Source organism: Boleophthalmus pectinirostris, unplaced genomic scaffold (assembly GCF_026225935.1).
Source record: "Boleophthalmus pectinirostris isolate CB_2022bp ecotype Guang Dong unplaced genomic scaffold, ASM2622593v1 HiC_scaffold_20, whole genome shotgun sequence".
NCBI classification, from domain to species: Eukaryota; Metazoa; Chordata; class Actinopteri; order Gobiiformes; family Gobiidae; genus Boleophthalmus; species Boleophthalmus pectinirostris.
The window spans coordinates 24,341,128-24,356,243 of record NW_026571153.1 but is presented as its reverse complement, the minus strand read 5'-3'; the positions used below and the strand labels follow the sequence as shown (position 1 = coordinate 24,356,243).

The following is a 15,116-nucleotide window of genomic DNA, read 5'->3' as shown; positions in this document are numbered from 1 at the left end:
GTGACAGCGTGCGGCTTTAACAGACTGACATGATACAGTAGTGAGTCTGCAGTTCACAGGAAGTGGTTTTGAAGTTTCCGTGTTCGTTCATTTGCATCAGAAACATTCAACTGTGCACAACTATCACTCTCACGGTGAGTCTAATTTCAACTTTATCAAATATGTTTTTATTTCTGTCCCAAACTTGTATTTTTATAATCATGTGAAACTTTGTAAATGTTTTAAAGTATTTCTTGGATTGTGGTTTGTTGATTTTGGCCTTGTTCCAGTCGAAGTTCTCTCAGCCCCGGGCCTTGTGTTTCTTTTGAGTTTTAAATAGGCTTTTATTTTTAAATATTCTGTATGTATGACTCTGCTGGGTTTGTAAAATGAAAGATCTTTTGCTGATTTGAACAGATAGACCTAATCAGCCTCAAGCAATTTAAAGCCATACTATGTAACTTTTTAGACTAAAAACAGACAAAAATAACAGTATGATGTTGACTAAAAAACAAAAACAGTTGCCCTTACTCGGAGTGGGCTTGCATCTCCATAAACCTGACTCTTATTTGGCCTGGAGGAGGGTCTTTTCCTGTTTGTTTCCATGGAAATGTTGTTCCTTTGGCTATAATACTCCACAGTATGGCTTAAAACGTGTCTATCTACAGTACGGTTTTAAATTTTTATTTCCAGGGAATCATGTAGATGACATGCCATTTCCAGAAAGTTCCATAGTGTGGCTTTAATATTACAGAAACACAATGCGACCTCAAAGTGGTGTATAACTTTTCTGGTCTTTTGTCCGCCACTTGCTTGTCCCCATGTTATTGCTTTGCCAAGAATGTTCCTCGGTGTGGCATTAAATGTTTCTATCTCCATGGAGACAAGGAGGTGAGCCACTGAGACAGGTAAGATCTGTGTTGAGGCGAGCTTGCCAATGTATCTTTATCCAATAATTGAAAAAAAAATGCAAGCCAAGACACCTTTAATGTCATACTGTGGAACATTAGAAGCAAAGCATAAAATCTCCATGGTGACAAGCATTTGACAGATCCTCCTTTAGAAAAATAAAAAATATATACCATATGTTTTTGTTTTGTTTTGTTTCATGCACAATTGAAACCTTACCATCATAAAAATAAATGATTTGGAACAAAACAAATTTAAAACATTCTGAGTCAATATGAAAACAACAGGGGGAGTTTTATCAAGAACAGAAAATTCTGTAAAACTTTATAATTTTGATAAAAGCACATGCCTATGAGATGAGTCTGTGCAGGTGCAAGAACTTGAAAACAAAATGAAAATGCATACAGCATATTAAAGCTCAAAAATAATGTTAGAATCTCTGTTTCCTCTTCATTTGACTCATTCTGCAGTGTTTCTGAGTTAAACCTACATTTGACAGCTTTTCATGTTTTCTAATTCTGACCTGGTTTGATGATATAGTATCTGTGCTCAATAATTATCATAGTTTTACATCAGTTATGTGGCAGTTTCTGGAGAAAAAGTTGAAAAGAAAAGTACAAAAATACAGGAAGTAGTGCTGATTTATAACAGATTCCCTCTACCTATGTCATCAACACGGAAAACCAAAATACAGAGATAATTTGCTCACAGGGAAGGCATTTTTGTGTTGCCATTTATTTGTCTAATCATAACTATTGTGCAATTTAGACAAGTTTTGGCTTTTATGATTGATGTTATGGAATTACCTCTGTGTATGTCATATCTCCTGTCCACCTTCAACCAGGAAGTAAATTTTTAACTTCACAAGATTTTTAAAAAAACTATAGACAAAACAAGCAAGATTTATAGAGCAGCAGTTTGTCTCCATGGTAACAAGCTTTCACCAAAAAAGTTACATAGCGCATGAAGTGTGAAGCCACTGATATGACTGACAGTTAACACTTCACCGTGTTACATTTTTACATGCCTTGAGAGTCACTCCCCCTGCAGAGCGCTATCACAGCAGACAGTGCGCATCATGCAAATAAAACTACTGCACATCAGGTTTGGGAAGTTGTAGTGTATTTTGTATGAGTATGTTTCACATCCTGCTTTTGTATATTTATTAAAAACTGTGATGTGGGAGCGTGCATGATGTAGGCTTGTGAGCAGAGCATTGCACAGAATTTTACAGCTAAATGTAAGGGTTTGAATAGGGCCCAGGAGAGATCACTAGATTACTCAAACGTGCATGGATGTCATTTAAAACCTTTTCAGATATTACAACATTACAACGTAGTAGAAAGCTCTAGAAAGTCAATTTTGCATAATACCACCTCTTTAAAATTTGCAGTATAAATATTATTAAAGGGCCCATCTCGTGGAAAATAACTATTTCCACATTGTATCTTCTGCACATAAACAAGCACAATTTGGGTTTTGGAACATCCATTACACAATAGTTATGAAATCTTACTGATTTCTTGGAGACAGTCACAGACCAGGAACTATGAAAGGCCGACTATTGCTCATGCCCCCGCCCGTCCTGAGAAAACACAGGCTCCACCCTCCAAACGTGACTCTGAGTGAGCCGCCCTTCCTCCGCCATCTCAGGGAGGGAGGGGGAGACAGACGTGCACCCTGATAGTGGTAGGAATAAACTTTTATTCATCATGGTGACACAGCGCGTTCAGCCGCATGTGTTGGACCCAGAATCAGACGAGGACTTTGAGGTGCACGAAGCGCAAGCACCACGTCGACATCAGCTGAACATTACTGATTGGTAAAGTATTAATAAACACTAGTAGATAAACTTATTATATCGTGTACACTGCAGTGTAGAACAATGAGCTTATGCTGTCGCTTTTGTTTAGGTGTTCATGTGGGAATTGTCAGCCGATGCAGGGTGGAGGTGGGGCGGAGGCGAAGCACTTTTTTGCTATGTCAAACGTGTCATAGGTGTAGCTAGCCATGTCATCATTGTAGCAGCTTTAATTCATTGTCACGTGGGAGGGTGGCAGAAATACGCTGCAGTTTGTTAAAATAAAACACAGAATCAATCTGAAAAAACGCTGTGGCGACATATACAAGGCCCACACATCACCCTTAGAAAGCTCTGAAAGTTGATTTTGCATGAGATGGGCCCTTTAATGTTATATTAATATTCCATCTCCATGGTAACAAGCATTCACCAGAGTACAGCACCTTTAAATATATATATATATATATATATATATATATATATATATATATATATATATATATATATACACACACACACACACACATGGAGATTTTGCAGGCAGGTTTCTCATGTGTTTTATTTTAACTTCCTGTAAAAACTTAAAAAGAGAATGTTGTTCTAACCTCATCTTTCACTTTCTACAGTTTTTATCTTCCTCTATTTCAACAGGGCTTTTTTATTTTTTTTAGCTTCGATCATATTCTCATCAACAACATATCTGAAGTAGTTTTAAAAGTCATCCATGCATGTATGAGTAATCTTGCATGTATGAGTAATCTAGCGATCTCTCAGGCCCTATTTTAACACTCTTTACAGTTAGCAGTATGAACCTGTACAAGGCTCCGCCACAAGCCTATATCTCCCCATGCTCCCACAGGGCCATTTTTCATAAATATACAAAACATGACACAAAACTATACACAACAACTTCACAAACCTGATGTGATGTGCATTAGTTTTATTGTGTTATGTGTTGTGTGACTTGTTCAAGTAAAAGTAACATGGGGATTTAAATATGTTATGTGTTATGTTATATTCTGATCTATGGTATAATGTTGCTTATGCTTACTCATCTCAAACATCCCTGGAGTTGTTTTTTTGTTTCATTCACAAATGCTAAACACACAAACCTTGCATATAGGCTGAGTGCTCCAATGTGTTTTCAAACTCCATACACCTCCACTACAATCATTTGGATCAGGGGTGTCAAACTCATTTTCACATCAAAGGGCCGGTTGTAAAGTTAAGACTGCAACTGTAACTGTAATATCAGACTGTATTTGATTTTTCATTTAATATTTATTTATTTTGTTTATTTTTATGTTTTTTTTTTTGTTTGTTTTTTTTACCTTTTTTCAATTATTTACTGGTATTCTTGCTCTTATTTGATTTTACTAGTTTTATTGTCTTAATGAGGACTAGTAGAGTTAAGTAGAGCTTTACTTTATATTTATGTTTTATCTGTACTGTGCAGCACTTGGAAAACTGATTTGTTTATGAAATGTGCTCTAGAAATAAAGTGGATTTGATTTGATTTAAAGGTTTAAGTTAAAACATTCACATTACTCCTTCAGTAACATTCATGAAATAACCATCCTTCTGCATCAATTTTTCTTTTCTTGGACATTTTTGGGGAAATTTGATGAGTTTTCTTGGCCTCTCTAGTGACGAGATGCAGTCACTTCACGGGAAACAACTGCGATGCATTGTGGGAGATGTAGTAGCAGCAGAGAGTCACAACATAATAACAAATGATACCGTTTAACCCCTTGTGGGACACATAAAATGGCTTGGTTGGCCGGATGTGGTGGATGATTTCAGCCCTGCAGTCACCCATCTGTACTGAACTAAACGTAAAAGGTAACTGTTAACTTGAAAACTTCCACTACATGACAAGGTGGAACACAGCATTTTGAGCTTTGGAGATGTAGATTAGGGTGACAGTAGCTCAGTTGGTAGAGCGTTTGTCCACTGACCTGAAGGTTGGCGGTTTGAATCTCATTCTCGACATAAACATCATTGGTTGAGCTTCAGATCCACTGACCACAGGTTGGCTGGTGTGATTCCAGCTCCCACAGATGAATGCTGTTATTGTATCCTTGGGCAAGACACGTTACCTACCTCACCCCCAGTGTGAATGGGTGAGTGGTTCCTTCTTGTAAAGCGCCTTGAAGGTGGAAAAGCGTTATATAAAAATGTGACCATATACCAATAAAGTGTTACTCAAACATGTGAATGAAACAAAACACAACTCCAGGTATGTTTTTGGTGAGGAACAACATTATAACATGGCTTAAATCTCACAAGAATCCATTTTACATAATATAGGACCTTTAAAACCTCATAGAAGTGTAATGCCCCCACTTTAATCTGGTCATCAAGTTCACAAGTGGCATCGTCTCAAAATTATTGTACCATGTTTGGGGATTGTTTTACTCACTGTATTGTTGGCAGGTCATTCTGCCATAAAACTTTGGACAAACTTTAGGAACAAGGCAAGAATTCAAACCAAAACTGGACTCTGCACTGCAAAAAATGTCTCCATTGTTTCAAATCATTCAAATTATGATCTGTTTTCCATAGGTTTGGATACAGAGAGATCCAAGATGTCTGCCACAGAAAACCAGGCAGACCCCCGGGAAACCCCACTGCACAAAGGGACCATTGAAAAGTTTGCACAAAACATGGCAAACGCAATAATCCAGTCTCTCCAATTGGAAATACAAAACTATGAGGATTTTAAGGAAAGGCATGCAAAAACGCTAGCAATGAACGTGATTGAAACCGCGTTGAGGGAAGTCAGTCAAAAGAACTCAACTTCACACCAACAAGAAACAAGCAAAAGCGACCAGACATCACAGCAAATCTATCCAACTTTACCCCAATCTGGACTGCCAAATCTGGGGTCCCTGGACTACCCCGATGCCCCTCCACCCACCCCTCTGCTCCCCGAAATGGTGAAAAATCGACAGAGTTTTACCAGAAAACTTAAAGGAGGATTGGCCAAAGAGTTCACGCCATCTCCTCCGCCGCCGACGCCAAAAGACGAGCAGGATCGCTCAGAGTTTGACCAATCCAAAGTGGAGATGATGCAACAGCTGATGGATTCACTGACCACTGAAGACTCCTGTAAAACACAGCGCCAGGCAGAAAGAGGAGGTGATGGCGTTTGCAGAGACAGTCTCTTTGGATGTCATGAAGCTGGCTCACGAAGAAGTTAAAGACAGACTGAGTTTGGAGGTGCTAGCGACGCAAATGGCAAAAACTATTATTAAACTGTTCTCTGGATGACGCGAAACAGGTCTAGTCTATTGGATAGGCCAGTCGCTTTGGAACTTTTTACAGCAAAGAAAGTATTTGCACCTTCAGATCTAAACCAGGTCTATAACAGGGCTATTCCAGGTTTAATCTAGGATTAAACCAGGTCTAAAAGTGGACTACACCATTTCCACTGTAGTTCTAAACAAGAAATTTGCCAAAAAGTGGATAAAATCTACTCTAAAGTTAGGAAAACCCACAGATTGAAGAGCTGCCTAAGTAACACCTGAAGGAGCTCGCATTCCACAGTTTGAGAAACACTGAAATAGGCCAATGTTTTTCACTGTGTAAGTTTTCTGGTGGGGAGTCTGTCACGTGTCTGATGGAGATGATGCTTTGTCTAAAATGTTCCACAATATGGCATTTGCGCCCTCTGTCTCCATGGAGGCAATTAGTGATAAACCCCAGGCCAGTTAACAGGTCAGATCTGTGGAGAGGTGACCACACTCACTGTAAGAATGTATGTCTTTCAAGGCATTTTTGAGCAGTTAAACCCCTGTAGCTGATATAAACGCAGCAGACTTGAGGCACTATTTTTAGGACTTGAGACTTGACTTGATAAAATGGACTAAGACTTGGGACTTGACTTGAACTTGAAGGTCAGTAAATTGGGACTTGACTTGAGAAGACTTGATGCTTTTACTAAAAATATATGTTTTTATAAAATACTTTTCTCTCTACAGTTGATACATGTGGTGTTGAATTTTACAGGAACAAACTGGAACATGCCCCTCCCACTTCTGTTTTGTACTGAAGTACTACGATACTCAAATATACTACAGTAATATACAGTACAATGCAGTACGATACAATAATATACAGTAAAACAGAGGGAACTACGTGGAGCGTGATCCTTCCATTTCAGTGCAGACTACACGCTTCATACATAACTGTTATTAAGCACCTTTAAATCTGAATTCTTTCATTTCCGATCGTAGTGATTCACACTAAAATCTTGTCAAGGCATTTAAAAAGGAAAAATTTACATTTCTGCTATTATTATATAAATTCTCATATATTAATATACCATGACTTTTTAAGTACAATTTATCTTAAAATTCACATAAACTGCAAAAATCTAACCTACAATTTGTACTTTGGTTTAGATATGAAATGACTTGAATCTCAAAGCAGACGACCTGGACTTGACTTGGACTTATGAGTCAGTGACTCGAGACTCAGCTTGGACTTGCCTGTATTTGACTTGGGACTTGACTTGGACTTGAGGTCAAACAACTGAGACTTACTTGAGACTTGCAAAACAATGACTTGGTCCCACCTCTGAAACGCAATAATGAATCAGATTTTAATGTCATACTGTGGAACTTTCCAGGCAACGCAATCACATCTCCATGGAGACAACCAGGGAGTGCACCCTTATTAACTGTGATGTATATTTTTTATTTTCTCTGGTCATTTTGAAAAACTGACAGTTTGACACTGTACACAGAATTGCACAAAATGTTATAAAAAGCTTTAGTAAAAGTATTGTGTTAACTTCTGATTTACTCCTTGTATTCAGTAAATGTTTATTTTTATATGATAAAATCTAAAATCTGTGCCTAAAAAACTGAATTAAATTTTCAGCTGCAGTTCCCCTGATTGTTCTGTAGAGGGCAGAATGACACTTGTCAGAAACATACAGCTTTTACTCTTAGTTATAAAAACATTGGACATGATTATTGGTAGGTGTTTTGGTTCTCAAGACAATTATCGAATCACAACCAAAGTGTAGCTGTTCAATTGTTTATTTAAAGCCACAGTATGAAACTTTTAAAAACAAAATTATACAACAATAAAAGCATATTTTCTTAGTTTTAGTTTTGATTGCTGAACTGAAAAACACACATCCCTGAAAGCGGCTTGCATTTCCACAAACCTGACCACTACAGACCTTCGCATGGAACGTACCTGAACGACTGAAAAATATAAGGCCACTTGTTATAGTAACAGAAAAGAAAGTATAACAATTTTTTTTGTTATTATTGTGGTATCAGAACTGGTATTGAGTATCGTACCATTTAGTAACCTGACGACACTACAAAAACTCTTCATCATCACTGTCCTGTGTCTTTAGCCTTTTTGTTTTGGTGGCTTTCTTTTCTCCGTCTGGGTTCATTTTTGGTCTCCCAGTTGGACGACCAGTGGATGGGATTCTCCGTTTGGGCTTCACCGCAGTCTGTCCCTCCTCCCTCTTCATTTCTATGCTCTCTCCCTCTTTCTCCTCCACCTTCTTCTTCTCCTCCCTTTCATCCTTCTCCTCCGGGTGATACTTTTGCACATGGCTCTTCAAACTCACATTATGACTGAAAGCTTTGTGACAGTGTTTACAGCAGTAGGGCCTCTCTCCGGTGTGAAGACGCATGTGAGATTTGAGATGACTTTCCTGTTTGAAACTCCATTCGCACAGGGAGCATTTGAATCTCCTCTCTCCCGTATGAACGACAACATGTCTCAGAAACTTCTGCTGTTCTCTAAACCCGATCCCGCATAATTTACACCTATACTTATCGCCGTGTTGCTTTTTGTGAGCATCTCTTTTCTTGTGTGTTGGAAATGTCAACGCGCAATCTGGGCATTTGAATGGATCCTTCTGTTTCAGGTGGATTAACTCATGTGCTACTTTGTCCACTTTAGTCCTGAAACTGACGTAGCAGTATTTGCAGTGGTACTGGTGGGTTTCCAAGTGAATGTTGCTGTGAATTTTGAGCGCCGGTTCTGAGATGAATCTTCGGCCACAGATGTTACACACGTAGGGTTTGGTTTTGTGATCACATGTGTGGCTCTTCTTGTAAAGCTCTCCACACTCGGTGCAAAGCTGCTTCTGTGATGCACCTGAAAAAACAATATTACAGATTACCATGTTAAAAATGAGGGGTGGGGGTGGCTGAAAATGAGGGGCTTGCAGGGCCGTAACGATATCCACGCCTCACAATACAATATTGTCACGGTATGAACCTCGTGGTACGATATTTATTGCTATATCGTGGGAAAGCTCACGATATGGTGGGGAGGCTCACGATTAGGGATGTAACAATATCCAAATCTCTCTGTATGATATTTATTGCGATATTTTGTGAAGGTTAACAAAACAGTTAATATGCAATTTTTACCTCTTAAAATGCCTTGACTTAATCCAAAGAACTAAGACTTAAAAGTGCTTAGAACTGTTATTTCTTCATGTAGTCTGCACTAAAATGGAGCAAAGGATCATGGTCTATGTAGTTCTCTTTTTCTTTTTTTAGTTATTGCTGCACCATAACTCGTAATTTAAGCAAAGAGACTTGTAATTCAGTATATTGTGATGGTTGACAATACGATATCACGATATTTTGGTTATTCTTACATCCCTAATGACTTGTTTTTAAAGGTCCAATATTAAGTAAAATTGACTCTCGTGAGCTTTAAGTCATGTTATAATGTTGTTACCTCCTCAAAAACATACCTGGAGTTGTGTTTTGTTTCATTAACACTTGTTTGAGTAATTATTTATTATTTTTTATTATTATGTGTACATCTCCAAAGCTCAAATTACTCTGTTCCACCTTGTGATGTCATGAAGTGGTAATTTTTTAAAGATATCTTTTACCTTTAGTTCATTGGTGATTGGTAATTCCACGGCTGAAATTATCCAAATGATTCTAGTGAAGGTGTATGGAGTTTAAAAACACAGTGGAGTCTATCCTACCTCCCATATTACCACATGACATCACAAGGTGGAACAGAGTGTTTTCAATTTGAGAGAAGAACTCAGCCTAAATATGCAAAGTCTGTGTGTTAATTAAGCAAGTGTGAATGAAACAAAACACAACTCCAGATATGTTTGTGATTAGGAAACAACATTATAACATACATTAAGGGTCAAAAGTTTTAGAACATCACACTTTTTCCAGTTTTTTACAGTTTACTTTTGTATTTTTGATTCATGAAAATGTCCACCTTTGGCAGATATAACAGGTGAACACGCTTGTGGCTTGTTCTTTTTACAATAAAAATCAAATATTCTTCAGAAAGTTCTTCCGAAGTCAGTTGCAGAAGTTCCCATAAATGTGTGGCACTTGTAGTTTGCTTTTCTTTCACTCTTCTGTCCAGTTCATCCCAAAGCTCAATGGGGTTTAAGTTTGGAGACTGTGCTTTTATCTTTTTTATTAACCTTTGGCTGTTCAGTATTTAACTTTGTACTATTCCAAGCTCTTCATTGGACTTGCACTACTTTGAATTGCTATAAATAACTGGAAAAATATGTGTATTCTAAAACTTTTGACCGGTAGTATAGATCAGAATATAATCAGGATTCATAAATTTGTTTACTCCAGAGTTCCTCACCTGTCTTGTCTCCTCTCTTTTCCTCTCTTTGAATTGTGCTCCTCCAGTCCACGGCCGATCCCTCACTCTCCTCTTCCTCCTCCTCCTCCTCCTCCTCTTCTTCTTGTTCAGTCTCTCCATCACTCTGGTCCACTCCCTCTGCTCCGCTCATCGACTCCTCTGACTGCTCCAGCTGTGAGGATAAACTGTATTGATCCGTTGCTGTGACAATACGCTGTGGGTGTTCTATATGCGTCTCTATGGTGGAATGTTAATCAGTTACCATGGTGACACAATGCATACAGTAGCAAACACAGGCAGAAAAGTTTTAAGATTGTCTGAAAAGTCATGAAAAAAAAATACAAAATGGATTTAAGCAACACATTTTCAGGAGCCTGTGATCAATACGAGCATTCATGGTCCTGTTCAGGTGTTTGATTTTCAATAAAAAAGTGACTAATCAGCTTATTTGTTGTAGTTCCAACCAAGTCAGCTTTTTCTGGACAGATTGTGTTCAAAGAAAGCTCAGATTAAGCCTAATTTGTGTAACAGAGCTTCTAACAGAGTAGTGCTTTCAGTTAACTTCACACCCACAGAAATTTTTTCTGACGTCAGCTGCAAAGTATTGGTAATGAAAACCTGAATGTACATTTGTTTTTATTCTGGTTTTACCTCCACTGTGACTTCGATAGTTTGGGCCTGATGCGTTTCGTCCAAAGTATTTCTGTTTGAAGGTAAAACAAAACCACACGATGGGCACCTGATCAACACATGAAAAGGGAGTTTACATTAAAATACAGTAATACCACGGGGTCAAAAAGATCCACATTTAACAGCATTAAGCCTCACTGTAACACATGTGCAGACGGAGCAGAGGAAGGGGTGGGCTCAGGCTCAGGTACAGATGGGACAGGCGCCTTCACGACTCTGCAAAATGAAACACAACGATATGCGGTTCTGTCAAATCAATACATCCAAGTATTATAACTATTATACAGTAGATTGATCTGAATGGACAGTTTTGTTTAGCCTGATTCATCAGCCGGTTTCACTTTGTTTAAACCATCGCAGCATTAGGATTCATTTGCTCGACAGTAGGTAGGTATTTTATTTTTATATAACCAATCACTGCTAACTGGTATATCAAGCTTTTTCCAAATCCCGTAGGAAGAAGGGCAATAACGTCTTTCCCCTTGATAAAATTCACCAAACATTCTCTTTGTTTTGGCTTTAAATCCTCGATCTCGGGAATCGTTGCCAACACAGAATGTATGGCTCTTCGCTGACTGGCTGGTGCCTGAACTCGCACTTCCAGGCTTCTTGCAAACCGTTTAGTGTATTCCGATTCCTGACCTGACTGGAGGCACTAGGTGGCACCAGCCTGGCTAAGTTTTGTTTCCATTCAGACCAAAAAAATCATCAAACAACAATCTTAAATATTGTATCTCAAGGTTTTTCAAGGTGTATCCATCTTTTTTCATCTGTAACTCGATTATTCAATTAAATATCTATCATTATAACTGATTAATATGTTACAAAAATATATTATAACAATTTAAATTTTTGGTCAGTTGTGCAAACCTTGTCTGGTCACACCATAAAATAGACTATTTATAATTAATGTTAAGGACTATGCCAGATATGAACCAGGACTAGACCAGGACAAAACAGGACTAAAGCAGGTACAAAGCAGGTCTAAAGCAGGACAACAGAACTAGGCCAGGACTCACTTGTCAGCTTCAGATGGTGTTCCAGCGCTGGATGTGGGTTGCTGTGGGTTCTGAGTAGAGGTGAAGTTCTCATAACTGTAACCACCATAAAAACAAAGCGCCCCCGTGTGGCCTTTTAGAGTCAAAACCAGGTCCATACAACCACATTTCATGAAGACAGGCAAGTCCAAGTTAAAGGTGTACTACGCCACTATTATTCTGGATATTGCTTTACCTAGAATGTTCCACACTATGCATTGTTTCACAGTATTAAACACATCTCTTTCCATGACAACCAGTGATGATAATATGGTGATATATCATTGACCGTGTTGAGGAATAATGGATTACATGTAACTGGGATTACGTAATCAGAGTACAATTTATGAGTAACTGTATTCAGTTACAGTTACTGTTTCAGTGAGTGGTAATTGGATTACAGTTACTTTGTTGAAATAAATGGATTACACAGCGGGATTTTCCTGTTTACACAGGACTACACCAGGACTACACCAGGACTAAACCCAGGCCTAAACCCAGGCCTAAACCAGGCCTAAACCAGGCCTAAACCAAGACTAAACCCAGGACTAAACCCAGGACTAAACCCAGGACTACACCAGGTCTAAACCAGGACTGAACCAGGTCTAAAAGCAGGACTAAACCTGGTCTAGACAATATGACACCTAACAGTAGGGTGGACATAATTTAAGGCAGCAGTGATTTCATATAGAAATCAATTTCTCTATCAATAATATTTTTAAAATGCTTAAGTAAAGACAGGGCTTTTTATTTTCTTTTAGCAGACAAAACAAATATCTCATGTTAAGATTTCCTGGTCTTTACTTCTCTACAGTAAACAAAAGTCTGTTCATGGAGACTTGGGCTCAACAGACAATTTGAAGAGAACAAACAAGAATTTTGAGTATGTTGTTGTTACATTCATGTTGTTTTCAAAGGCATAACAATATCAAGTAATCCAAAGTATTCAGATTACGTTACTCACTTTAAGTAATTTAATGGTTTACGTTACAAACTACATTTTGGGGTATGTAATCTGTAATCTGTAGGGGAATACATTTTAAAAGTCACCTTCCCAACACTGATCACTGAATAGATCATACTGTGGAAGAGATCGGGTAATGCAATAACATGGAGACAAACAGGTGGAGGAATCTTCATCAGAAAAGTTACACAGCACGTTTTTAGAGGTTGAATAGTGGATTTTCCAAGGAAAGAAAAATACAGCGACTGTTGACCTAAGTAGAAACACCTCCTCCTACCTCGTTACGTTAAAATCATGCTTGTTTACACCGGTGCACTTCAGAATTGCTGTTGAACTGACCTGTCCAGAAGTAATTTAGCGACCAACGCGTCAGTCTTTAGACCGTTCCTCTGCTTCAGCGCGCGCCATCGCTGGAAGCAATCTCCAAGAATCACCTTAGTTTTGCTTCGCTCCTTCTCTCCTTTTCTTCTTCTTTCAGCAACCTCAAAAACGGACTTTCTTTTGCGGCTAAGTGGTACTGGATTCAGGTTTGACATTATAACAAACTTTGTACTGGCTGTGAGGAAGCTACAGTTTGAAAAAGCCGCTAAGAAACTCTGTGTTGGTTGAGTAAACAGAGTCTTTGGCGCCGGAAACGTAAGGATTTTGATTGACAACCTAACAGCCAATAGAAAACGAGGACGGATTTTCAGTCTATTTTGTTTGTTGTTATCATAATTACTTTTAAAATGTATTCCCCTACAGATTACAGATTACATATCCCAAAATGTAGTTTGTAACGTAATCCATAACATTACCTAAAGTGAGTAATGTAATCTGAATACTTTGGATTACTTGATTTGCTGTAGAGAAGCAAAGATGAGGAATTGTTAAAATAAGATGTTTTGTCTGATAAAAGAAAATAAAAAAGCCCAGACTTAACCTTATTAAAAATATTATTGATAGAAGAGGAGGAAACACGGTCCATGCAGCATGATTTAGTACTGTTAAATCCTGTTTTAGACCTGTTTTAGTCCTGGTTTGGTCCTGGTTTAGACCTGGTTTCGTCTTGGTTTAGACCTAGTTTAGACCCGATTTAGACCTGGTTTAGTCCTGGTTTAGACTTGGTTTAGTCTTGGTTTAGACCTAGTTTAGACCCGGTTTAGACCTGGTTCAGACCTGGTTTAGTCCTGTCTTAGTCTCAGTTTAGTTCTGATTTAGGCCTGGTTTAGACCTGGTTTAGTCCTGGTTTAGTCTCAGTTTAGACCTGGTTAAACCTGGTTTAGACCTGGTTTAGTCTTGGTTTAGTCTTGGTTTAGACCTAGTTTAGACCCTGTTTCGACCTGGTTTAGTCCTGTCTTAGTCTCAGTTTAGTCCTGGTTTAGATCTGGTTTAGTCCTGGTTTAGTGTTTGGCAATGAGTGGAATTACCGTTAAAAAAATTTTTAAATAAAGGGGGATAAAGCCTGAAATGTGAAAACATGAAAATACCGCTGTATTTATTTCAACAAAGTAACTGTAATCCAATTACCACTCACTGAAACAGTAACTGTAACTGAATACAGTTACTCATCATTTTTACTCTGATTACATAACTCCAGTACATGTAATCTGTTACTCCCCAACACTGGCTGTTGCACCTCTGTAATGATATTTTGAACTTTCAGTGACAATTAAAAAAAAAAAAAAAAAAACTCCAACAAGATGAATACAAAAGTTGTGAACAGCACCAATATAGAGTGGGGTGACCAAGCGTATTTAGTCTTAGTTTTGAATCTTGTGTCCACTGTCCCTGCAGATGTATCCAAAACCAGTGATTTGTCCCAAGAAATGTCCCAGGTGTCCCTATTTTTGACCAATCTGGTCCCTGCCATCAGTAAAGAGAGGCATGAATTGTCATTTGTTTAGGTAAAATACAGAAAAGCTGTTTAAAAATGACCAAAACACAAAGAAAACGTGACAATACTGACTCTCATTAGTGCTGAGTGTGTAACAATTTTCCTTAATTACGCACTAGTTTCACAATTTTATTATTACCAACCACCACAAACCAGGAATGTCCCCGTTTTTTATTTTGAAAATCTGGTCACCCTGTGTAAAACCACAGACTCCGTGTCAAGTGAGCGGTGACA

At 38.3% G+C, this 15,116-nt stretch overlaps 2 protein-coding genes across 2 annotated transcripts; one reads left to right on the top strand and one right to left on the bottom strand.

Moving 5' to 3' along the window:
- The first annotated feature begins 4 nt into the window (after nt 1-4).
- si:dkey-171c9.3 (uncharacterized) lies at nt 5-7,474 on the top strand. Its single transcript, XM_055156492.1, has 2 exons — nt 5-134; nt 5,255-7,474. The coding sequence occupies exon 2, from the start codon at nt 5,278-5,280 to the stop codon at nt 5,890-5,892; it is 615 nt and encodes a 204-aa protein (XP_055012467.1). The 5' UTR covers nt 5-134; nt 5,255-5,277; the 3' UTR covers nt 5,893-7,474.
- Nucleotides 7,475-7,555: 81 nt separating this feature from the next.
- Nucleotides 7,556-13,650, bottom strand: LOC129409782 (zinc finger protein 345-like). The gene is made up of 6 exons (XM_055156491.1): nt 13,346-13,650; nt 12,025-12,099; nt 11,144-11,221; nt 10,967-11,054; nt 10,316-10,487; nt 7,556-8,824 (listed from the first exon to the last, which is right to left on the bottom strand). Exons 1-6 carry the CDS (start codon nt 13,540-13,542, stop codon nt 8,028-8,030), a joined length of 1,407 nt encoding a protein of 468 aa, XP_055012466.1. The 5' UTR covers nt 13,543-13,650; the 3' UTR covers nt 7,556-8,027.
- Between the last annotated feature and the right edge of the window lie 1,466 nt (nt 13,651-15,116).